Here is a 26079-nt window from a genome sequence, read left to right as displayed (position 1 = left end):
ATGTAATCACATGGCAAAACATTGCTAGAAAAAATTAAGTTATTCGTAAACGAACTAAATATAATTGGGTAATAAATAGTTTGCAAAAGTCTTGGTAAAGGATGTAAAAATAGTTATTGTTCTCGATCTTAAATAGAATGGAATTTAAGTTGATAACTATCTTTTATTGATGAATAATAAATCGCTTTTGCGATATATCAGATCGAAATAACTCATTTTCAATAACAAAGAAAACGATGTTATCTCTCTTTTTTTAAATATTTTTGAAGTTGAATACATAATTAAGAATAAGAAGCGAAATCCAATTTTAAGCTTTCATGCGATGTAGTATTTGAATGCTGTTCATTTGTTATCAAGTCTTTATATTGTAAAGAAATGTCCAGATCCTCTTTCGTCAAAGGAATTGAGTTGTACAAAGCAGGTTTCAATTTAAACAACGGAGTTTCTGCAAACATTAATGAAGGAAATTGAAACATTTCTTTTCCTTGCCAGGTTTGCGTAATTAGTTTTCTATCTTCGTACGGAAGTAGAGAAGGTGAGAAAGTGAACGGCTCCTTATGCGCAGATGAAGCAACCATCGCAAATGGTAATCCGTCTTTGATTACAGAAAGCCTGAAGAAAGACTCGAATAATGACTGAGCGGAAGAATACTTCTTCAATATGTATCTAACGTCCCCAACTGTCTTCTCTCCATTCGATGGATCTTTGACCTTCTCCAAAAGCTGTCGGCAAATATCTCGAACGGCTAGATCTGAATGCTCTGATGCTGCTGTGCTCAGTTCTTCTGAATGGCATTGTAGAATTCTGTCTGATAAAATCGAACTGGAACTGGAATAATTTATTAATAAACTGAGAGGATTTTGACTTGAATGCTTAAATGTGGGAGAAAGCAGCAATTCCATTACATCTTGCAAATACACTAAATTCGGTAAATATTTCGAGGAAATATGATACGCTTGCCTCAAAGTAAGCGTTGAAGAAGAATCAGTAGCTTTCTTTGCTTCTGGTAATTTCTTTGTTGCTTCCTCAAGTTTGATAATCTTCGTCAAGTAACTGTTTTCCCACCACTGGTATGGTAACATTGACTTATAATCTGGAATCCACTCCTCTTCATCACTCATTGTTTCAGCATTCTTGTATCTCGCTGAACTTGATTGTGCCATTTCATTCTTTTGCGTTAATGGAACTGTGCTAAATGTGAGTAACAAATCTAACAAGATACTGACAAGTGGGTTTGATGGACAAATCCTGTACGCTGCTGCGAGCAAGGTTTCCATCCATTTTTGGCTGTGTTCTGGGAAGCGAAGACATGCAAATCCGATGGCAGCAGATAATATTCGCTCGCATTTTCCATTAAGTGCAAGATACAAAAACCACAAGTCTCTCGGAATCAGCGAAGCTGGATGCACAATTGAAAATGGCTGATCGATAGATGGAATGATGCTTGGCACATCATCAATAAACATGATTGATTCTGAATCTTGCAGCTGAGCAGTAATGACAGGCACAGAATTCTCTCTTTGAAGGAAGCGGCAAACACACTCTGCTCTATTTATCCATCCCTCTGGCGCGCCAGCCGATACTCCAGCTGCACATGCACACATCGCCAGAGCCATTGCTTGTGCAAGCTCCGTATGACCACTTTTTCTAATTATAAATGTCGACATCGCCTTGGGTTCGATCTTCTTTTTGAAGTTGGAGAACCAGGGATAATAGGAGCTTGCAGCAAGGTAGAAATCTGCACAGCGATATGGAAGCTGAAGTGCAGAAAGAAGAAGAGACGCAAAAGGTGAAAGAAGGGCAAAGTCCTTTAAAAGAATGAAGAAGGAAATCCATTCTTCAGACAAAGGCTGCTGCCCAGGAAGTAATTCAAATAGCAAAAGGAAAAAGCGGCTTAGGATGAAGATTGCTGATGTGGGTCTTTCCATTTCTTCTTTCATTTCTTCATTAAGCTTTTTTTCTGCAGCTGTTTTCCCGATTGAATTCTGAACAATTGGAAAAGAAAGTTTGTCTTCGCCTGAATCACTTGAGCTGAGTTTATCATCAGTAAAAAGTGAGTAATAAAGCTCTAAATCCATAAGGCTAACGCCAGCCTTGTCGCAGAATGAAATCTTTTCAGAATCGGATGCTGAACGAAGTTGCTCCGCTTTTTCAGTGTTCTTCAAAAAGCACATGAGCAGTTTTTCCATTGCCATCTTGGATGAAGCCATCTTTTTCATATAAAGATCGGTTTCTTCCTCAACCGGCACATTAAAGCGCGAGCGATAATGTTCAGTAGCATTTGCATATATACTCAATGCCTCTTGGAAAAGCATTGATGAGTGAACGTTACCGAGGGCTACAAACAGAAGGCGCATAACCTCTGTTTTTGGCGTTCCCACAAGCTTTAATTGCATAATTTGTCCAACTAATGAAGATAGTTTCGGTGCAGATGAGACAGTTTTCAAGTTCCGAATAGTATTGACATCATCTTCAAGCTGATTGCTAAGCACAATCAGAAGAGCTGGCGTCAAACCTGGAACACATGTTAAAGTAACTTCGAGTTCTTTGCACCATTTTCCAAAGAACGGGCAGTCAACCATTCGTGAGTGAACCTGCAATAAAAAGCGCAACCAAATCCATATCATTGCCAAATTCACCAGATGCTCATCTCCTTTGAGCATGTCCATACTGAATTTGGAATTTATCATTGCATCTTCGAGATCCAAGAAAAACTTTACTTGAGCAGCGCGATTATCATTTTTATCTATTTTAGAATTACTGGCATTACGATTTATTTCTTTGGCATTCACTATGACATATGCATCATGAAGCGATTGTGCAAATTTGAGCGAAAAGATATGGCTTTTATAAACTTCTTCAAAATTTCTTTGTATAATAGGCTGCAAATTTTCCAAAGGAATCAACTCTTGTTGGCTCTTCTCGTCCATAGGCCCATTGATCAATGAAAACTTTTGCACATTTTGAATCATTTGGCAAAACTCTTCGTGGAAAGCTGCTCTCTCTTCTTCAACCGTTGGCTGGCTGGTTAGCGGTGGTAACTGTTGCTCCTCCGACTGTTGACGACTCGCTTCAATGGCCATTTGGAGTGCTTTTTCGAAATCTTGTTCATCTACTCCTTCTTCATCCATTGCCATTACTTGCTCGCTGCTTGCTGCTTCAACTGCCGCTTGGCTTGAATTTGCTAAAGCTTGTTCTGGCTCATTCTTCTCTTTGGAAATGCCACCCTTAATTGATTGGATGTCATTCCACATTGTCTCCTCAGTAAATGTCGCCCACTCATCAACAGGATTTATGCGGTCATAAACAAGAATATAGGCCGAGCCGATTTCCATCTCACTCAGAAAATATGAAGATCCTCCAAAACACTTTGAAGGAAGATCCTTCAGGACAAATGGACTGACAACACTATCATTGAACTGATACCAGTTGTGCGGCGGAACCCTCTCACGAATGAGCGAATAGTAATGACCACCGTCAGCGGTTCCAGAGTGCACGATAACTCCACTAAGTACGTATTTGTTTGAGTTCACATGAGAATTGACAGATGGAAATGCTTCATTATTCATTTGATGGCGAAGAAAAGATTCACTTGTTGATTCTGATGATATAGACATTGAAGATGATTCTGAATAAGACATCTTTGTAGATGAATTTGCTGATTCATTGTTATCATCAGTTTGCTTTGAAAAAGCGTCAACTTGCGATGAAAGACTCGAAGAAGATTTGGATGAATTCTGATTAGCAGAATTATTATTATTATCTCCTCTGTCAGATGCTGGTAAAGATTCATATTGTTCTTCAGATTGCATAATTGAATCAAGTGTATAAGGAGTCATATCAAGTTCTTCAATAGGAAACTCAAATCGATCATTGATTTTCACATTCTTCTGAAGTGTAACGTTAAACTCTATTCTTTTGAGGTGGATGAACAGCGTATTTGGCAGCTTTGAAAACACAGTCTGTTTTGTCGCTTTCACGTGCTCTTTGCATTCTGTGCACTCCCACTTGTTGTCTCCGTCAAGTGTCTCCTTTTGTATAAGCACCTCTAACGACTTTGTAAGATCTGCCTTCTGCTTGATATCACATGAAATAAGGCTAAACACTTCTTTCTTCTTTGAAACATGCCCGTGGCAGCAATGGAATATGTTCGTGGTTTCTCCTTCAAAATACATCTTCAAAACATTTGGCAGATGCGACGCTAAGAGATGTGACTCAAGCTTATCGAACAACTCCACTTGGAATTCAGACACATCTCTTTGAAGCCCCACATTGATTGGCTTCCCAAATAAATAATAGTGCTGGAGAAAATCCTTCATATTCACTTTGCTTTCGTGAGACTCCTGCAGTGATGCAAAAAGCGAGCGAAGTTGATCCCAAACCTGAGCATTCTGTTCGGCAACTGTTGTGGCACTTGCTGTTAAAGCTGTTTCATTGTGATTTGATGGCAAAGCCTTTGTTTCTGCTGCTGGTGGAGTTGAAGCCTGCTTTGGATGGAGAGTGAAGAGTGAGTATCTGAATGGATAATGCATATACAATTGCTGAAGGAAGCAATTCATATAGCAGATTTGGCTTGGGTTTTGAAGGCCAACATACTCTGAGGAAGAGCGCAGTGGCGGTGGAAGATTGTATTTGAACGTGTTTCTCAAATCAGGATGTGTAAGAGCTTTTTGGATTACAGGAAAACACAGAGAAACAAATGTGCGAATATTCTCTTTCGAATATAAACACAAAGTTGTAATCAAAGTGAATGCAGCTGTTCTTGTTTTTGGATCATTGCATCGCTTTGATGGAGCCAACAAATCTTTAAAGGAGCTGTGCCTCTGTGATACATCAGATATCATTGAAGAGGAAGAGGAAGAAGATGATGCCGATGATGAAGCAGAAGATGAATTGGAAGAAGTTATTTTCGATGCGCAAATTGATGGCGTTTGAGAGCAATCATCTATTTGTGTACTTCCCATCAGCATTGTGTTGTAGATAAACTTCAACATTTCGTATGGCTTGCGAGATCCTAATTTTCCAATGTCAATAGAATCGTACAAATAAAGATTGCCATTTGCAAGTGAAGAATAGCCAATGATTTCGATAATATGAATAAGCAATTCAAGGAGCCTTTCAAGATATTCCTCGTTGCTAGCAGATCTCTGTTGGTGCATATCAATGCTTTTCCATTCCTTTATGAGTGTCGAAAGAACAATGGCTAGTCTCATCATAAGTTTTGATGGCATCTCTCTCATTGTTTGTAATGAAATGGCACTCGTAAGTACATTGAAATATGAAGAAGATTGATTCTGGTAGTGTTTGTGAATGATTGGCAATAAAGAAAGAAGATTCAAAAGTCCGGATGATATCTCAGTCGAAGCACTCTTTTCGGACAAAGTTAGTGTCGTAAGGCTCATCGCAATAGACTCGCTCGCAGGTCTGCTCCACTGATCTTCAGCTACAAGAAGCGCCAGAATATATGGGCGAAATGCCGGGCAGGAAACAAGTGGTGCAAGCTCGTCACAGTATGTATGACAAAACGAATGAAGAAAATTAGCCAAACCAACAAACTTTTTTTCCTGTTCATCACCTCCAAGAGGAAAGTCGATATGTTCCCCGAGCGATTGTTGATCCAGCAATGAAAACTGAGGATGAGCAGATGGCAAAATGCTGGTGCTGTTGAAGCAGCTCATCAGAGTCATTGGGTTTCGCATTTTTTCTTCAAATGCAGAATACTCTGTTGAAAGGAGAAGATGTATGAATGGTTCTGACATAACTGCCGATGAAGACGTGCATATCTTAACTTTCTCCAAAAATCTTGCAGACTCCGTATTTTTTGAAATATCAGAGTCAAAACCATTTGATGAAGAAGAACTTGCAGAAGGCGAAAAAGCATAGGTTTCAATAGCAAGAGGAAACGGAAGAAGGCGATGGCACAAGACTGCGATGGTACTTCTCAAAAGCTCGGCAAAGAAATAAAAATTCGCCTTGCTAAACTCAGCAAATGCTGCATGTTCGTTGCATAAAGAGAGAAGAGGCTCAAAAGACTTGACAGGATACTCTAGAACGTTTCTTAGAAGCATAGAATTGAGTCCATCCGTTGTTTGAATTTGGCAAAAGAAGAACATGCAAAGAACATTGAGTGAATATACAAGTGAAATGTAAAGCTGCCCGTTTATTGCAGTTGTGTCAGACGAGTGCTGAGGAAGTGCCTTCACAAACGGAACAAACGAGACCACGTAGTTGACAATCGCATTGAGAGCACCTGAAGAAATGAAGCGGATGCGCCAACACCGAAGATTGATTTGCTTAACTTTTTGTGATGCGGATGAAGATGCAGACGAGCTTCCATCGCTTGGTGCATGGAGAGTGAGCATAATCGGTGGTTGCGTATGTTCTGATTCAGATGCGATTTTAAGAGAATTCTCATTGGCAAACGCATCGTTTGAATCGATAACAGTATCTATCGATTTTATCAGAAGTGAAAGCACGATTTTCATTATATACTCCATCTTTGGAGGCGAGTTGACGCCAAGCACATCTGCCCAGTTTGTATCAGGGTTGCATTCCGTCAGCACCTGTGTCACCTCTTCAGAAACTTGGATGTAGCAAAGTAGATCCTGCACAATGGCAGCAATCTGGGTAGAGAGTGGCATCAGCTCAAACAGCAAGCTGTGGCTGTGCTTCATCATGACGGATGGATGGCTCTGGAAGTCGCTGGCGCAGAATGTGGCCTCTTTGAAGTTGAGCGGATCGGTTGACAGCCCCCTCGCATTTTCATTGAAGACAGGCACGACACTGTCAAGTTGTTCCGGATAGAAAAGTTTAACTTGCTCATGGGTTAGTGGATTGATAAGGGGCAAGCTGTAGGGTATTTGTCTATATGCCACAAATTTCGTAGACTCGTTGACTCCCAACTGCACCAATAGTTCCCGGCGGAGTGTGATCTCTTTATCCCCAATGAACAAGCGGATGAAAACTCCGTCCGTCAGTTTCAGTTCTTTTGCGATTCTCGTGCGCAGTTCCTGCACGCACACAAGATGGCTCACTTTGACAGATATGACTCGGTATTTCTTCACATCTACAGAAACTTCAAAATGCGGAACAGGTCCGCAACGAGAAAAGCTTATTCGCTTCTCAAAGTTCAGCGTTGAATCGTATGCAAACAGCAATTCGCGAATAAGACGAAGGATATTTTCCACACGGTTTTTCTGATATTTTCTTGGAAACACAGAGCTTGTATCAGCATTCTCGTGGATGCAACGGTTGATATGTCCCAAGAGTTTAATGAGTTTAGTAATAATGTTTGTTCTTATAAAGTTGGCTTTATTTTCAAGACCGTTGCTTGGGGAAGCAAGTGAACACAACAGATTTCTAGAAAGCTCTCCAACACTTCTTGACTGTTTATATTCTGCAGAAATTGCATCCCTTTGAATGGGCGAAGTGAATGAATCAAAGCAAGTTTCATGAAAATGTGTCGTGTTATCAAGAGATGCTCCTGCTTCTTCATTTGAATGGCTGGAAGTTGAGGAAGTACACAAATTCACCTTCTTTGTGAGGCGTGTTTTGAAAGAATTCACCCACTCAAGTTGTGTTTGACTTAATGACTCAGAAGCATCTGTTTGCATCCAATCAAATTCTCCACCATTTGCTATGACAATATCCAATAAACAGTTTATTGCTTTCATAAAATATTTGGTAGCACGGGCACTTATATTTATGTCTTTGCTAGTTTCACTGCTTTCTTTCACAACTTTCAGGCACTCTCGGAACAACGCAAAATCATCTTCACTTAGAAAAAGCGGTGAAATCGGTGCGTGTGTAAGATCCTCATTCTCTGTGTTTGTTATGTAAGACTCAGTCAAACGAAACTTTGAGATAATAATATTTGCCACGAATATCTTTGACTCTTCGTCAAATGGAAGAGAAAACAGATCAAGAAAGAATTGCGTTCCAACCTTTCTTTCATTCCGAGAAAGTGCATCTCTAACAAGAGAATCCCATAATCTATCAATCAAAGTATCGCTTACATAACCTGTGTTTTTCAACATCTCCTTAATAAAATTTGCGATTGCTAAAACAGCGGTATGATGTGGTAATCCTGAAAAGCGAAACTCGTCAATTTGAGGATCATCTGTAGGTGGAAGCAATGTTTGAATTGCAATTCTCTTTTTCTGTGGAGTTTCATCTCTTTCATTCTTATCTTCCCTATCAAAAACTGACTCTGCTTCCCACTTTGCATAGCAGTGTGAAAAGTGGTATTGATCTGCAATGTTTTGCTTGTATTGAATTAAGGGCTGCAAACACATCTTCTCGATCGAATTATCATAAATATTTTTTAGCTCATCCGTCCACTTCGAAATTGACTGCATGAGCAACAGCGCTTGCACCGGATATCCTTCCTCCTTCAGCACTTTGTATAAGAAGTTGACATAGTCATGGCAACGTTCTTTCTTGGTTAGCGCTGTGCAAAACTTGTCGAGAACAAAAAGTGCACTGTTGATTAGTGCTTCACTGATAGTTGGAAGGGTAAGGAAACAGCTTGATGCATTTCTTTGACTTTCGGCCGCTGAATCCGTGTGATGATGTTGGGTCCATTGCTTTTTCAACGACTCAATGACTGGTGATGGAGCTCCGTCCATAACAACAAAGCACGGGTGCCCCAACAACACTTGAAAAATAAAGTAAAAAATAGGTTGTGAAATATCAGTAAAGTTATGACTTTCAGAAGCAATGAGGATTTCACCCAGTATCTCCATCGTCTGCTGGGTAAGTTGCCTTTTGAATGAAAAGAAAAGATTATAAGGAAGGCCAAGCTCGCCATCTTTTCTTGGCAAAGCCTGAGTTGTACTGGAAGATGAAGACGATGCAGAACAAGAAGCTGATTCAGGTTTTTCGCCTTCGTCGCGTGTGCACTCTTCATTTTGTAGAAGCAGTCTCACAAGCGAACATATCGCTCCTTTATTTGACAACATCATTAATGAAATGCTTATGCCAGATCTAATAATGCTTGCTGCAAGGTTTTGTTGCTGTATCATCATCTTTTCATACAGTTTAATAATCTGTTGTGGAGTTAATGAATCATTTTTTGCAAGATATTCTAGTAAAGGCTTTCCTTTCGTAGCTATTTCATTGTGACAGTCTGTTCCAAATAAATAATCGAATATATTCGACTCGTCCACCATTCTCGAAAGGAGAGTCGGTGTCAGCGCAAGAGTCCTTTCAATTACCGATGGAAGCTGCATTTTATTATATTCGTCCCATTCAAATGAAGGGATCTCTTTGACAAGATTTTTCAAATTCTGAAGGGAAATCTCGGAGTGTGGCCTTACGGGAAAATGCAAATCAAGATCATATGTGCGAGTAAGAATCGTGAGAAACTCAAGTCCCTTCAGTTTTGTCTTTATCTTACTGCATTTCAGCATCTGTGCACCTACATTAAAAAGCATACTCTCCATCTGATATCTTGTGTCCGTTGTATTTGTGGTGGTTTTAAACATACACTCTTCAAGAATAATGATGATGGTTTTCACATATTCAAACGAATTTTCATTCAGTGCATCAAAATTAAAAGATGCAACAAGCGTCTGAACGTGATTGAAAATTTCGTGTAAGCCGGCATTTTTCAAAGGTTCTGTTTTAATAACATAGCAGATCTTCTCGAGCAAGAAGAGCTTTTCAGTAAGTTCTTTGACCTTCAAGTTTTCCTCATTGCTCGTACAAAACTCATTTTGAATATTTGCAATTAGTGCATGATAAAAATCTATTTTCCATAGGCATTCAATCATTTTAATTTGAAATTGTGAATTTGGAAGATATTCAATAGGAATAATATCTTTGTCAAATTCTGTGGTAATGTTATCAGATATCTGCTCATTGAAATCTTGTACAAATTCTGAGAAGATATTTCCAAAGAAAGAAGTAATTGCCTCCAAAAATTGAGGTATTTGTGGCTTTAATTTATAGCACTCACCAATGACGAGCAAAATATCTTGAAATTTTTTAATAATTTCGTTCCACATTTCGGAAGGGTATGATCTAAAATTCATTCAAAAAATAAAAAAGCGCATAATAATGATTAATAAACATACGGTGGAGTCTTATAATACGTTAGTAATGTAATAAGATATTCAAGAAGTTTTTTCCATGTTTCAGTGGGATCATTAACCATTTCAATTGGAGGAAAAACGTAAAATGCAGATCGGAAGTAGTTCAAACATTCAACTGATTTTTCTTCTTAAAAATTAAATGAAATAAAAAAACAAAATAATAATTAAAAATTACTTTGTGTTGATTTAACTCCTTGAATTACTCCATCCAATCCAATAATTTGTTGATGAAAATTTTCTTTTGTCAATGGAATAAATTCTAGAAAAAAAACAAAAATAAAAAAAGAATGGAATGAAAAATCGCACCACTGTTCATGAAGCAAAATCACTGTATTTTTTTTGTGCTTCGAATATTTAGAGAGAATAAATGAAAATATTAATACCCATTATGATTTTTGTTTTCGAAAGATGTTATAGTGTTGTTTTGTTTTTGTTTTTATCATTCCTCATTTTTTAAATTTTGAAAAATATATTAGCAAAACATTTCGGTAAATAACTTGAACATAACATTGAAAAGAAATAACACCATTCATAATTTAAATTTAGGAAAATTTTTACACCATTTTCTATTCAAATTTGGTTTCTTATTATTCCAAATTGGTCAATTAATTATTCAAAATAAATAAAATTGAGTATTTACAAAAAAAAAATTTTTTTTTGTGAAAAATTGGTTTTTGGCTAAATATCAGAAAATATAGAAAATATTATATTCACTCAATGTTCGAAATATAGATGAGAATTTGAACCCAGATTTTTATTATTTGTGAGTAAACATGAAATTATCTGATTTTTCAGAAAAAAATTCATCATCATGGAAATTGGTTTATTTTTGAATTATTGCACCTCACATCGATAAATAATGCATTATTCAACCAAGAAAAGTTGTTTGCATCAATAGGGTCAGTAGTTTATCATATCCCCTTTTTTTTATCGGGACCTAAATTTTCTTGCTCTCAAGAGCACTTTCAGAAAAAAATAAATAATAGAAAATTATTAATATGTTATAATATACTATTTCCGAAAATATTTTTTCATATTATAATTTTTGTGAAAAGATCTGGTGTTTTTTGATTTATTTTTAAGATCAAAGACTTGCTCGTATTTTCATGAGCTTTTTGTTTTGAGATTTTTAAGTATTGTTATTGTTATTGAACATAACTTCTTTATAATTTTGGTTATTTTTCATTGTTAACACTTCATTTTTTTATTATTTTTTTCTTTTCACTGAATTTCAACAAATTGAAGAATGCATTTGAATAAATAAGTTTTTTCGTTAATTTAAAAGCGTAAATATATTAATTATCAACAAATAAAGGTAATCAGAAATAAGAAAATCTTTAATTTTTAATGATCGAGATCATTATTCAAAAAAACATGTTTTTGTGTATTTTTGTGTTTTTAACTTCAAATCATATTTTTTCGTTTCAAAATTTTGGTGATACACATATCAATTAGTTTTTTTAACTATTCTTTTATGAACAAAAACATGCTAACTCTAATTTCACATTTTATTTTTAATTTTATCGAAATTTAGTGAAATGCAAAAAATAATAAAAAAACGAAGTGTTAACAATGAAAAATAACCAAAATTATAAAGAAGTTATGTTCAATAACAATAACAATACTTAAAAATCTCAAAACAAAAAGCTCATGAAAATACGAGCAAGTCTTTGATCTTAAAAATAAATCAAAAAACACCAGATCTTTTCACAAAAATTATAATATGAAAAAATATTTTCGGAAATAGTATATTATAACATATTAATAATTTTCTATTATTTATTTTTTTCTGAAAGTGCTCTTGAGAGCCAGAAAATTTAGGTCCCGATTAATTTTTTGGGTACCGATAAATTTCTGACCCTATAAGTTTATTCAGATAAACAATAAAAAACAAATAAAGAATTCAGAAAGGGCATTCGTGGATTTATTTTATTCTGAAAAATATTTCAATTCAATAAGAGAAATAGATACAAATTAATTATTTTGATTGAATAATGTGTGACCCAACAATGTGTGGTGAAATAATTTAAAAATTATATGATTTCCATGAAGATAAATTTTTTCTGAAAAATCAGAAAATTTCATGTTCATTGACAAATATGATTAATTGGGATTCAGTTTGTCATTATTTTTGCAAATAATGAAAAATATAATATAATTATCACTTACCGATACTCCTCCAAATACAAAATTTCACAAAAAAGTTTTTTGAAAAATACTCTATTTTATTAATTTTGTCAAAATAATTCTAACAATTTTGAATAAGAAGTTTTCCAAATTTGAAAATTAATTGATGTATTTAATCACTTGTCATTCTTATGATTATATGACAATTTATTTAAACTGTTTTTTTTTTTTTCATTAATGAAAATAAATGAAATAAAGAATTGACAAATGGAAAGTGGAAAATTTTTTCTTTCAGGAAATAATTGAAGATTATTGAGATATTATAAAACATTTTGCACACGTCACTTATTTGATTTTTTTTATTCATTGCAGCAAATTTGAATGCAATATATTTTTTTATTTCCTCAAATTAGTATTTTGAATAATGAATGGTCATTTGATTTATGGAATTAGTTGTTCTTCACAAAAAAAAAAAAAAATAATTATTGATTTTCAAAGAAAATAATATTTCAAAGGAATTTTTTTGAACATTACAATAATTTATTTGTTTGTATGAATATTTTCTATTGTTCTGGATTAAAAACAATTCATTTGAAAAGAAAAATTATAATATTATGGCAAATTTACGATCCTGTAATTATTGAAATTTTATCAAAATGAGAAGGACAGACATTGTTGATCCTGATGCAGGAAAATTTTGTGTAGAAGATATAGTGGATCACACTCGTTTTACAAGACCAAGAAGAACTTGGCCTTATTTCTTTTTTATGTTGTACATTCCTTTTGGACTTGCTTTATTGGCAATAAGACTTATGTTCGTGGTTGCAGCAGAACTTTTTTTGTTTCCACTTTCACGAATTATTGGATTTGAGAATGCCATGTACAAATGTTTGAATTTTAGAAAAATTTCATTTTTTAAATTTGAACGAATAATCATTAATACACTGTTTCTTTTTCATTAAGTTTATCGCTTTATGCTCGGGATTTTTGTGACAGTGAAGGGAAAGTGTGAAAAAATTCTTCAACCATCCATTCAACATCTTTTTATTCAGAGAAAATTGGACTGGGCAACCTGTTATTATGATATCAAATCATATTAACGATTTTGATATTGTTGCAGTTAGAGGAAGTTTTGAATGTGCAGCAATAACTCCATTGTACTACCAGACATTTTTGATTACTAAACAAATGGTGAAATCAATTCATCCACTTTATGTTTCTTTGTCCGATCGACAATACGTTCGTGATCAAATTACAAAACATTTGAAAACAAGCAACCTTCCAATACTTTGCTTTGCAGAGGTATTCTTTTCCAAAGAAACAAACTCACAAGAATAATTCCATTTTTTATAACCATTTTGAACACAAAAATTTACTAGGGAGGTCTAACATCTGGAAAAACATGTCTTCTTCAGTATCATAGACATTTATTTTCTCTTGGACATCGAATATATCCCATGGCAATTTCTGTCAATGCTCCATTTGACAGTGTTCTTCACGATCATTACCTTTGCGCCACTCTCACGTCAGATATCTTTGTAATGCTATTTAAACCTTATCATGTATGCAGTTTTTACTTTGCATCCTGCTGATACTAACTTCTGCATAAATTATTATTATCTTTCTCTATCTTTTTCTTTCTTTCTTTCTTTTATTCATTCATTTACTTTGATTAACAATTCATTTTCATATCATCTTTCTGCTGGATGCATTCTCATTGTGCCATTACAAAAAATAAATAAATAAATAAATAAATAAATAAATAAAATAAAATAAAACAAACCAATTTTCTCTCTGATAAAACTCCAATTTGTTTCAGCATTACACCATCTCACTCTTAGCTCCCTCATCCATCAAGCCCACCGAGACGCCTGAAGAGTTCGCCGAACGTGTGCAAAAGCAGACAGCACAGCATCTGAATCTGTTTGCATCGCCCTTTTCAATCAGAGACAAGGCGATTCTCGTCAGAAAGTGGATGGCGCTGCGGCAGGGCACACGCATATTCACCCTCTTTCCCCGAAAGAAAGACGGGAAGATTGTTTATGAGCCACGCTCTCCTTCTGATTCAGCCCCAGCTGCTCAGCAGACTGAGCCTGTGATAAGCAGAGGATCAGCCAGCAGCGAAGAAAAAGCAGATGATCGTGCTGCTTTGTCTTCTAAGAACGTGATTGAACGCAGCGAAGAGAAACAAGCTAAGGACAAGACAGAAGAAAACAACATGAGTCGCAGAGATAAGAGAAGAGAACAGAAGGATACGCTGTTTTTGACAAGGCATGCTGAACTGAAAAAGAAATATTTGGAGATGAATGCTTTTTTTTTTGTTGTTATTCGTGCTTTCGAACAAATTGAATATTATGATGTTTTTTTCATGAAATATTTTTGTGTTCTTCCTCCCTTTTTAACTAATATTATCCATATTTATTTCTGCTGTTCTTTTTCAATCTTCAGGCAAGCCCGTCAAATGACTCCATTGGATGACCTCGAATCAATTGACGTTTTAATGGAAGGTAGGAATCCTAGGCCAGATTTATTGAAGCCAAAAGAAACAAAAACTTGGGCTCAGAGACTTAATCAAAAGAAATCAAATGAGGATAACAAAAAATCCAAAAAAACAGCATAAAATTAACTTTTGCGTTTATTTCAAAATACACTTCATATTTTATTTTATTTTATAAAATGATATTTGAAAGATTGAGGAAAATTCATATGTGAAAGTTTATAAACAAAAGATACTGATCGAAACCTTACTTTAACAAATATATTTTTTCTTCTTATTGTTTCCCACAGTCGGCTGCTATTGTCGACTAGTTTATGGATAGCTTTTATGTTTATGGAGAAGACACTATTTGGGTTCTTGGAACACCGTATCCATCTATTCTCAAGCTGAAGTCTGATCCAACACTTCAAAATAAAATAACGTATCAAGAACGACTTCAATCTTTGATTTTGCTCACATACCGACGAAACTTTCCTCCATTATTAAATACAAAAATAACTTCTGACAGAGGTTGGGGTTGTTTACTTCGCACAAGTCAAATGATGTTTGCTGAGGCTCTTCTGAGAGTTGAAAAGGAAAGATTGCCTGACGATAGTGTTTTGGATATTGATGCTATCATAAATCAATTTCTTGATACACCTCTTTCTCCATTTTCTCTTCATAACATTAGTGTTGTTGGAACAAGATTTGGAAAGAAGGTTGGATCTTGGTTTGGTCCTTCTGACGGTGCAAACACGCTCCAGCACATTTCCCTTCAATCAAACAATTTGAAATTTCCAGCAGTTATATCATGTATGGATACAATAATTTTAAAGGAAGTTATATACCAACGTTTGGCAGATTTGAACCAACGACAAGTTGAGAAATCTTTGCTTCGCACATCGCGAATTGCACCTCATCCATCAGTGGGACCTGATGGAGTTCAAAAAATGCCAATGAAATTTCGTTCTCAGAAAACGATTGAACACGACCTTGGGATTGTTAAAGGGAAAGCCAGGCATCGATTTGCTCCGTTGGATTATCAGAAACAAACAATATTTATTGCTCCACGATCAGCTCCTGCACCCACAAATCCTGGAGCTATCAATCTGTCACTTTCTTCAAGTTCATCAACGTCAACTTCGTCGTCATCATCATCTCCATCGTCGCACTCAATAGACCAATCATCTAACTGTATCAAGATTGGCTCACGGATTGTGAGGGAAGATGCTCCGTGCGAAGATCTCGAAGGCTTTACGTCTATTGTCGCAGACGAGAACGATGACAAGCTGGACGAAGAGCAGAACAATGCAACAGCATCAGGCGAATCTGAATCCCAAAAAGGCTCAGACGAAGCAAAAGAAGGAGCAAGCAGCGAAGAAGAGCAGTCGAAGACAGACAACGAAAAGATGCAGCTGCTGATGAAACTGTCTCTTTCGTCGTCGCTTCCAGTCTCCACATACTCCATCGCGTCTGTTGAGAGGTCAGCATCGGCCTCAAGCTTCCAGCAGCTGCAGGAAGCAGAGCAGAAAGACATGATCCCGCCATCACCATTCAAAACCCCTCTATCTCCTGCAAACAGCAGCCCTGTTCAGTCTGTTTCTTCTAATCATACACAGCTCTCTCCATTGCAATCATCATCATCATCATCATCATCATCATCACCAACATCTCCTTCTGCTTCTTCTTCCTCTTCTTCATCTTCTGCTGGGCTATCCCCTCATTCACCTGATGACACCAGCAGCAGCTCAATCACAGTCTCCTCTCCTCTCCAGCAGCCAGCCAACATGCCTGTCATCCTCTCTCAGCAGCACACAGGCGCCATGCTCACCTGCCCCTCTTCTCTTGCCCGTCTTTCTCTCTCTCTCTCCTCCTTCACAAACACTTCTGAGCCGTTCTATCTCTCAAAACCAACATCGCTTTCAGCCTCTTTCGCACATTCGTTTTTGAGGAAAGAGGAAGACAAAGAAGAAGCAGAAGCAAAACACACAGCAAGAGCAGCGTCTCCTCTGAAGGGCCAATCGCCAGTAAGCCCGATGCTGCAATCACAGGCACAGACATCTCAAAATGGAACATTGGCTTCTTCGACATCATCATCATCATCTTCTTCTTCTTCTAATTCAAACAACAATTCATGTTCAACGACAACTTTATCATCATCCTCTTCTTCTTCAACCTCACCGAATATACAGTCAACCTGTCTCTCTCCTTCCCACGCCTCTCTTTCACCCAGCCGCACCTTCTCTCCCTCTGCCTCTTCCATCAGCTCCCGCTCCTCCACAGACACTTCATCCTCCTTCTTCACCCCTCTCCCTGCCCCCGCCATCCTCCGCTCTGCTTCTATTTCTCCGTCGTCCACGTGTTCTGACCCACCTTCTCCACAGGTTGTGTCGAATGCTCTCTCTTCTTCTTCTTCCACTCACCAGGCTGATCACCTCTCTTCCTCTCCTTCGCTCGCCACCTCCCTCACCACCTCCCTCACCACCGCCACAGAAACATCCATCCTCTCTGGCTCCGACTCTTCTGCCCCAAAACTTCCTCTTCCTTCTCAGATCTCTCCAATAAGCTCGCCCCACTCACACCCAATCCCCATATTGCCCTCACTCCGCTCCATCCAGCTGTCTTCTGGTGCTTCTCTTCCTTCCTCTGTCCCTTCCATCTCTTCCATCTCTTCCATCTCCATCGGAGCATCGTCTTCTCCTTCTTCTATTCCAACCTCGCCATATCAGTCATTTATCTCCTCACCACACTCCACCCCTCTCTCTGTCTCTTCTGCCATCTCTCAGGCAATCACTGAAAAACTCAACATTTCTCCCGACGATTCTGTTCGCTCTTCAAATGCCTTATCATCATCATCATCATCATCATCATCTTCTTCTTCTTCTTCTTCTTCTTCTTCTTCTTCTTCTTCTTCTTCTTCTTCTTCTTCTTCTTCTTCTTCTTCTTCTATATCTTCATCTCAATCACCATCATCGCCATCCTCATCTAATTCATCTAATTCATCTTCCCCCTCTTCTTCATTTCGCTCTCCCTCATCCACAGCACACAAGAATCTTCCTTCCAAAGAGATCGTCCCTTCTTCCACTCTCATCTCCCCCAAAACATCTCAAAATGCTTCCGAAAGCGAAAACGAGAGCGACGACGAGTCGCTTACGAACTTCGAGCTGGTCGGTGAAACGCCGCTGAATCGCCTTCATTCTTCTTCTCTCTCTCAAAATGGAAGCCTTCCTGCTGCTTATGCTGCAACACCCTCACGTGGCATGCTCAACCCTTCAACCAGACCTTCGTCAGCATCGTTTTCTTCAATTTCATCAACATCTTCTTCTTCGTCATCACCTGCTTCTTCTGTTGCTTCTTCTTCTTCTTCTTCTTTGTCTTCCTCTGTCTTCACTGAAGAAGCATCCAGCCTCACCAGCACCTCCTCCTCTCTTCAGCCGCTGTCCCTCCATCCATTCCCTGTTGAACCGCCGAGGCCCCTTCAGACAACAGATGATCCAATTCACACACTGTACTCAACACGCACAATTGATCTCTCTGAAATAGAAGATGCCCCAAGAGATAACAGCAGAGGGAAGGAGAGAGAGGAAGAGGAAGAAGAAGAGGAGGAGAACAAAGGAGAGAAAGAGGATGGCAACAGCACAGATGGCACAGGGAAGGAGAAAGAAGACAGAGGAGCATACAAATGCCCCAGTCTGCCAGACATATCTGGCTCTGTCTCTTATATGAAATCTGCCTCTTCTGCTCCTTCTCTTGCAGCCAGCTTATCCAAATCATCGTCATCATCTTCCTCCTCCTCTTCTTCCTCTTCTTCTACCTCTTCTTCCTCCTCCAAAACTGGCTCCTCTGCCTTCTTCCGCTTCCGCCGAGCACCCACATTCGCGTCTGCCTCGTCCTCTCCATCGACCTTCGAGTCCATCTCATACATCAGACAGCGTGGGCGCTCCACAGCTGTGCGTCCTGGCTCCCCCTCCGCCTGGACAGCCGACGGGAAGTTCTCTTGCTCCACCTCTTCTCTTGTGCCGAATACTGCTCTTGCCCCTCCGTCTGGCCCGTGGCATCCGCTGGTGCTGCTAGTGCCAGTGAGGCTGGGCGTGGAGAGTGTGAATCCAGTTTACTACCCTTCACTCAGAGCGATCTTCACCCTCCCTTTCACCCTCGGCATTGTGGGCGGCAAGCCCCGCTCGTCGTACTGGTTTGTTGGGGTGCAGCAGAACCGGCTGTTCTATCTGGATCCGCACGTAACACAGCCAGCCGTCACCAAAAGAGAGCAGATTGAGCCGATGATGCACACATTCCACCAGAAGAACATCCTCTCCATCAACATGGCGAACATCGACCCGTCGATGATGCTGGCGTTTCTGGTGTCGAGCAGACAGGACTGGGACGAGTTCTGCCAGCGCATCAACGAGATTGAGCCGCCGCTCTTTTCGCTGCTGGAGAAAAAGGCACAGCTGTGGGGCGAGTGAAAGAGAGAAAGAGAGAGAGAGAGAAAGTATAATGTGATTGGAAATGTAATCTTCATAATTCGATTTATTGATAATTTGAATAATATTCTTTTATTATTTTAATATTAATGTTAATAATAATAATAATAATAATAATAATTTAATATTTTGATTTTTGAGTGTTTATATTCTTTCTATTGATTCTTCTTTGATTTAAGCTTTTAGTCTCTGTTGTTTTGTGTTTCTTTTCTTTTTGTTTCGTTTTCCATTTAATATTTTATTATTATCTTTTTTTTAAGTTTTTTGCAGAAGCATTAATTTCTAAGAGTTAGTCAAAACATTCTTTTCGTAATTTTATATGTCTGTTTACTGATATTTTTTGATTCATTTGTCTTTTTGTTGTTAATCTTGTTTCTTCTGTTTTTTTTTTCTTTTAGGAGAGCGATGATATGTCTGTTCTTAATACATACCAAAAGCCATTAGCCGTGTAATTTGCGTTTGCTTTTGAAAGAAAATAAAATTAGCATTTGCATTCATTTGTTCATTCATAAAACATTTTCTGTAATTCTGCCATTTCTTGAGATCTTACTGCATATTCATTATTTTTGTTATCATTATCATTGTGATGGCTTTTTGATCTTTATTCAAATATCGAGTATCTTTATTCTCCAGCTGTTGCTTTTCGTTCAAGGCATATTTATTATTATTATTATGAGCAGCTTTTTTCATCGTTACTGCTTAATAAAGCAATAATTCCATTTTAAATTCAAGAAAAAAGAAAGAAAGAAAATTAACAATCAACCTGATTTTATTATTTTTATTTTGATGCAAAACAATGATTTGAAGGTGAAATGTTTAGATGAAATGGAAGAGTTATCATGCAAAGGAAGGCATCAATTCAACGAGAATTGTCTCAGAAAGGTATCTCAATCACATCATACCCAACAAGCGGCAAATCAACAGAAGGTTTTATTTGAGCAATAACACTCTCAAGCACAGCATTTCTATTGTTTCCTTTTTCTTTGTCTCCAGAAGCATCATTGTCTTTTCCATCATTCGACTTCTTTGATCCTTCTTGTCCCTTCATCACTCTTTTTCTAACAGTCTGCACAATCGCCTCATCGCTCTGCCTCACAAGCGTCACAGCCGTCAGCGCACTGCTGGCAGAAGCATCTCTGATGAACATCCTCTCCCCCTTCAGCTCTGCAGACGCCCACTGAACTGTGTCGCACCAGCTCTTCTCTCTCCACCACTCTCCACTTTCAATCAGCTGCTGCGGGGGAAGCATGAATGGGCGGCTCTGCACAGTCCAGCTCTGCTGCTTGGAAGACGAAGAGGCACCTTCTGAACTAGGGGCTGTGCTGTTTTCCTTGTCTGGTCCAACATATTTGACCATCAGATTTGTTGCAGACTGCGCAGGAAGAAGCGAATGCATTGCCAACACACACAGATAGTCTTCGGCTTCTGGCACTGCTGAGAAGTCAAACTCTTTCCCTTCTCCTTTCTTTCCTTCCTTTTCATCAGCCAATCCAGATGTTGCATCTGTTGCAAAGGCAGCTTCGTTCATTTTCGACCGAGAATATCCCTTTTCTTCAACAAGCCCTCCAATCAGCCCTTTCACATCTGTCATAAAGTGGAGTGAAATCGCAGCGGCAGACACAGAACTGCGCATTCTTGCGACAAGCGGATGGAACTCAGCCTGTCTGATGAGTGTGGGCGAGAACACATCGAGAATAGAGGAGACAAGTGATAACACAGCCGATGAATGAGGAAGAGGTGGAGAAAGCGAGTGGAGTGAGCTGACAGCATAGATCATCGGATTTGGATCTGTGCGTGATGATAATAGACGCTCAGGTGTTATGATGTCTGGCCTGCTGCTAATGGAAGACTCAGACAACCGAAGAGCCCTCACCCAGCCTTCCAGCTGTGTCAGGAGAAGAGCTAATACTTCCAATGCGAGCGGCTTTTCCGGGTATTTTTCAGATTTGCTGTCTTTCTCACTTTCTTTTACAGACTCATCATCGCTCGGCTCTGTGACAAGAGTGTGAAACAGAGGGGTGGAAAGAAGAGCGCTTGTGAGCTGCGAAGAAGAAACATGGTTGGAAAACAGGATGCGCAGATAAAACTCCTGAGGAGGCATTTTTAAAGTTGGGGCAGCAGCAGAAGAAGAACTGAGGATGCGAGATGAGGATGTACAAACAAGTGAATGTCGAAGAGTTGGGTATGTTCTGTATGAAACAGAAATGACTGTCTCCTTCTTCCTTTTCAGCGATTGAATACTTTCTGTTACTTGCAAGGCGGTGAGCGGACGAGCTGTCGGAAGGGGCGAAGGAACTGGAGTCATTTTGGATTTGCTGCTGGAATTTATTGCATCCACTTTGCTTTTCCTCTTCTTTTCTCGCCGAACTGGTGAAGTGAGTGACTTTTCTGAGACGGATTCGTCTTCATTCCCTTCAAGTTGGATGCTCAGCTGCTTTTGAGCTTGCTCCATTGATGAGTAAGGCATTGAAGAGTATATTTGCTGGGCATCAGCATTCGTGAGCAGCAACGACAAAGCAGCATCAGAAAAGATATCCTCGTCGCGAATAGATACATGAGACAGATACAAATGTGTGATAAAAGGCAGAGGATGGAACTGTGAGTGCGTGATAGAAGATAAGCGCACAAGAAAAAGAAATGACGATGGATTTAGTGCGTAGTTTGTTAGAATTGGTGAAGTCTCAGGTGTAATGTTGTTTGTTAAAAGAAGAAGAGCGATCAAAGGCCAAGACGGATATTTTATAGTGCCATTTCCAGATGCACGCGATAATGTTCCAAAAGTACTGAAAGAATATTCGATGATCGATTCTACAATTGATGGCTGGATATATACTCCTCGTGAAATTATTGTGGCAATTGATGACAAGGAAGAATCGGAGAGTTTCTGAAAAAGTTCCTCACTGTCTGGAGAACATTGAAGTTGTTGTTTTTTATCTCCACAAAGGGATGCAATTGATGCTTCATCAACCATGATTTCCGATTCATAAAGTTGTATAATTGTTGACGAAACATCAGCTTCCTCGGATTGCAAACTTAAAAAAATTGCCATTTTCAGTAACAAAAAAAGATTTTCGGTGATGTCGTTGTCAGTTAAGCGCTTTCCCCGAAGCAAAGATTTGAATTGAGGATTTTTGAGAAATAAATCATTCCCTTCTTTTGTAAACTCTTGAGCGCGTCGATTCCACTGTTTAAGCAATGATTCAAATTGTTTTTCGTTTGAATGAATGCTAGGTAACTGAAGTAAAACATCAATAACATTTTTCTCAAAAGAAGAAACAAAAGTTCGATCTATTCCTAAAGTATTGCTCTTATTTGACTGCTTCATAACCTTCAAATACACATTAAAATTTTAAAATAAATTAAAAACGAAAATGCAATCGACAGCTCCATACTTAATGCTAAAATGAAGCTTTTTCTTTTTCGTGAATTTTCTGTATTTTAGTTTGGTTTAAGTTGATCAACAATTATGCGAGATATGGGAACAATAGTAAAAGAATTAAATTTTTATTGTTATTTTTAAAAATTAAAGTGAAGTGAAATATTAGAACACTAAAAATCGCGAAGGATCATTATGCATTTGTCAATTCGAATAAGGTCGGCTTCAAGACGCATCACAGCTTTTCTCATTTGTTGGAAGCGCTGTGAATCTGGGAGAGCAATTGCAGAAGTAGTTGAAGTGATTGAATCTCCAAGTGCCTAAAAGCAAGTTCATTTTTTGAAATGAAATTGTGAAATCAAAGTGAAAAATCGATTAACAGTCGAATAATTATCAGAAGATAAAAATTTTATACAAAAATTTTTTTGAAACAAACTTTCAGAATTGACTGTTCTTTCCAATATCTAATCAGAAGATTTGCAGCAGAAAAATAGAGCTTTTGAAGGATGGTATCAGCAGCATCGTCAAATGAGAGTCTCCACAAATAAGTTGTTTTTTGAGGGCGATATTCTGATGTTTGTGGGATTTCCTATAAATTTAAATAAAAATGAAGCAGAAAATTAAATTAAAAATTAAGAATGAGAATAAATAGAGATGAATTATTATTATTTTGGATGGATGAATTTTTCAGATGAAGGAAATTGGAATGAAAAAGAAAGAGAAACCTGACAAGAAATAAGTGAGTTAGTCATCAGTTGATACAAGAAGCGATTCACATCAAACAGATTGAGAAGGCCTTTTTCAGAAATCTGTGAAAAAAAGATGTAAAAGAAAAAGAGAAATAGCATTATTGATAAAAATGGACAGATGAAAGATGAATGAATTAATTCAGTGATTTTCATTTTATTAATTGTCAAAAAAAAAAAAAAAAATAATTTATTTTTAATTATTTTCAATAATCATTTGAGAAAACTTATATAGAAGTTAAACTCGATTGGATTTGCACACTTCTTTTGATGTGATGTAATCTCCGCGGCGAAGAATACGCCAGACACACAAGGCATCGTCATTTGAATCATTTTCTGCTGCATTCTCTTCATCTGAATTGGCAGTGGTGTGTATGAAACGAATTCTGAATCAAACACAAGAACATATTGCAAAATACACATAAATAAATAAATAAATATAAATGAGTCATTTATTATAAGTTTGAAATATCAAGCAATAGAATGAGTGAATTCAATGATTCAAAAGAGAAACATACTCTTTCAGAATATAGTCTTCGAGAAGCCTTTCCTTCAGCGTTGTTTTCAGAGCAAGATAATCTTCAATAAAATTCACAATTTGAATCAATCACAAAAACAGAAAAAAAAAAAAAATGAGAATTTCAAAATATTAAAATAAAAGGAGGAAAAAGTTAAAAGCAAAGTGAATGCGTTTTCTCACAATATACACAAAAACAACGATTTCATATAAAATTAATATCGCCAAAACGAAAACATTAAAACCAAAATAAAATCACAGACTCAAAAAAAATTTTTTTTAACACTTTCCATTTGAACATACTTACAGAAAACACGATTTGTGTTGTTGTCTTCATCTCGAGAACAAAAGGAGGCTCTTCACACAAAAAGCGAAGCAGCATTTCCCACTCCGCTGGCGTCCTCGAAATGTTCTGCTGAATCGCAGTGCAGAACGACTCCAACGTGAATGAATGTGATGTCTCGCCCACTCCTTTCTCAGAGTAACCAGATCCTCCTCCACCTCCACCTCCACCTCCACCTCCACCTCCACCACCACCTCCACCCACCCCACCCAATATGACACCTGCTGCGCCCATCCCTGCACCGGAACCAATATCAAGATGCAGCTCGTTGTTGATAATCTCATTCAATAAGGAAGCGCCGGAGTCTTTCGTCTCTGATTTCCTTCCTCTTCCCGCTTTCTTCGGCTCCTCCGATTTCTTCCTTCCTTTCTTTTGTTTTCCAGATTCTCCACCTGCTCCGCTACTCGCTTTATCCTTTCCTGCTGCAATGCCCCCTTGTGCACCCAATTCCTTCGCCAGTGCTGCTTGTCTCAATGCTCCTCCAGCCATCCCCATCTGCCCAGCTGCTCCAACCTGCTTGTCAGACTCGTCATATTCTCCTTTTCCTTCTCCCAAGTCAAACAATGTGTCCAAAACAAGCTTCATCTCAAACGGAAGCAAGCGGAACGGTAGGTTTGGCCTGCTGAGGATCTGAATAGCGAGAAAGGACAGAAGAGCCTTTGGGTCAGTTGTGGCGGTGGCTGGGAGAAAAGTGAGTCCGAATGAAGGAGTGAGCAGCTGGTGGCGGAAGAAGACATTGCTGAACTCGTAGTAATTCACTCGGAAAAGAGGAATGTGGGAAGATGAAGCAGTGGACGAGGTGGAGGCTACAGAAGACGGTCGAGGAGAAGAAGAAGGTGAAGGAGAAGAAAAAACTGAAGAAGAAGCAGAAGTAACTGAAGAGGAAGAAAGTGATAATGATGATGGCTGGTATTGATGAGGTGCTGGTGAAAGTGAAGAAGCAATGGAAAAAGCAGAAGACGAAGAAGGAGATAAGCTTGCTTGCCGAGCATCATTTGCTGCTGTAGGGAAAAGCGTAGATGAAGAAGATGATTCTTTAAAAGCAACGGATTGATCCAACGATGACTTGGATGAAGAAGAAGAAGCGCTGTGGGGTGAAAGTGATTGCGACGATTGAACTGGAGCAGCTGGAGTGTATGAAAATGAACCTCCTTCTGGAGGAGGCGTAGGCAATGAAGTGGATGATTGAGAGTCAGGAGTTGGAAAGGTTGGAGCTGCAAAGAAAGGGGTCGCAAAAGATGGAGTCTGAAAAGACATTGAAGCAACATCCGGAAGTGGAGTCGAATCAAAGCTAACACAAAACAAAACAAAACAAAACAATATATTTATAATGTTTAAAAAAAATTTCCCATTGATTTCGGCTAATTTTAAACTAAAGCAACAAACTTCGATAAAGAACTTCTGATCAAGAAATGATTTGCAGTCAGAGCCGTAAAGGCTTTATCAACAACATTACCATCACCTCGACTCATATGTCCTATTATTTGGTCAGCAAGATCGGGACGTTGTTTGACAACAGCAGAAACAGCCTGTTGAAATGAGCATCTTCCTTTTTCGAGAAAGACATCAAAAAGAAGAGATGACAGCATTCCGTATTGTTGTAAAATGAAGTACGAAAACGATTTGAAGCGTAAGCGCATCAGTATTGCGGTTAAATCAGCAGATAAAAGTGACAAAGAAATTGGATGCTTTTGGGACGTTTTACCTTCTGAAGGTGGAAGAGGTGATAGTTCGAAAATTACAATATTATGGTTAATTAAAGTGAGTATCGTTGGTTGAACTACTTCCTGTTTTAGTCCAGTTGATAACACTACATCGTAAGCGGTTCGTTTTGGTCTTTTCAGCAAATATGTTACAATTTTCTAAACAAAATTGAACAAATTTAATAATAATAAAAATAACTAACTGCTGCAGCA

At 38.0% G+C, this 26079-nt stretch overlaps 5 protein-coding genes across 5 annotated transcripts; 2 read left to right on the top strand and 3 right to left on the bottom strand.

Moving 5' to 3' along the window:
- Nucleotides 1-281: 281 nt before the first annotated feature.
- MONOS_10389 (putative ubiquitin domain-containing protein) lies at nucleotides 282-10156 on the bottom strand (the record flags this gene model as incomplete). Its single annotated transcript, XM_067862835.1, has 2 exons — nucleotides 282-10023; nucleotides 10077-10156. 2 exons carry the CDS (start codon nucleotides 10154-10156, stop codon nucleotides 282-284), a joined length of 9822 nt encoding a protein of 3273 aa, XP_067725772.1.
- A 2684-nt stretch (nucleotides 10157-12840) lies between these two features.
- Nucleotides 12841-14935, top strand: MONOS_12506 (putative ancient ubiquitous protein 1). Its single transcript, XM_067865133.1, has 6 exons — nucleotides 12841-13109; nucleotides 13185-13227; nucleotides 13274-13523; nucleotides 13601-13783; nucleotides 14041-14492; nucleotides 14670-14935. The coding sequence occupies exons 1-6, from the start codon at nucleotides 12878-12880 to the stop codon at nucleotides 14839-14841; spliced, it is 1332 nt and encodes a 443-aa protein (XP_067725771.1). The 5' UTR covers nucleotides 12841-12877; the 3' UTR covers nucleotides 14842-14935.
- A 97-nt stretch (nucleotides 14936-15032) lies between these two features.
- On the top strand, nucleotides 15033-19163 carry MONOS_12507 (Autophagy-related protein 4 B (Atg4B); the record flags this gene model as incomplete). Its single annotated transcript, XM_067865134.1, has 1 exon — nucleotides 15033-19163. The coding sequence occupies one exon, from the start codon at nucleotides 15033-15035 to the stop codon at nucleotides 19161-19163; it is 4131 nt and encodes a 1376-aa protein (XP_067725770.1).
- A 769-nt stretch (nucleotides 19164-19932) lies between these two features.
- Nucleotides 19933-22230, bottom strand: MONOS_12508 (uncharacterized protein; the record flags this gene model as incomplete). Its single annotated transcript, XM_067865135.1, has 1 exon — nucleotides 19933-22230. One exon carries the CDS (start codon nucleotides 22228-22230, stop codon nucleotides 20056-20058), a length of 2175 nt encoding a protein of 724 aa, XP_067725769.1. The 3' UTR covers nucleotides 19933-20055.
- A 439-nt stretch (nucleotides 22231-22669) lies between these two features.
- MONOS_12509 (putative DNA-directed RNA polymerase III subunit RPC3) lies at nucleotides 22670-25803 on the bottom strand (the record flags this gene model as incomplete). The annotated part of the gene is made up of 7 exons (XM_067865136.1): nucleotides 22670-22877; nucleotides 22994-23146; nucleotides 23283-23366; nucleotides 23566-23689; nucleotides 23822-23882; nucleotides 24124-25454; nucleotides 25550-25803. 7 exons carry the CDS (start codon nucleotides 25801-25803, stop codon nucleotides 22731-22733), a joined length of 2154 nt encoding a protein of 717 aa, XP_067725768.1. The 3' UTR covers nucleotides 22670-22730.
- Nucleotides 25804-26079: the final 276 nt, after the last annotated feature.

The sequence above is a fragment of the Monocercomonoides exilis genome, assembly GCF_001643675.1.
Source record: "Monocercomonoides exilis strain PA203 chromosome Unknown scaffold28-1221067, whole genome shotgun sequence".
NCBI classification, from domain to species: domain Eukaryota; phylum Preaxostyla; order Oxymonadida; family Polymastigidae; genus Monocercomonoides; species Monocercomonoides exilis.
This window is presented reverse-complemented; position numbering and strand designations above follow the sequence as displayed.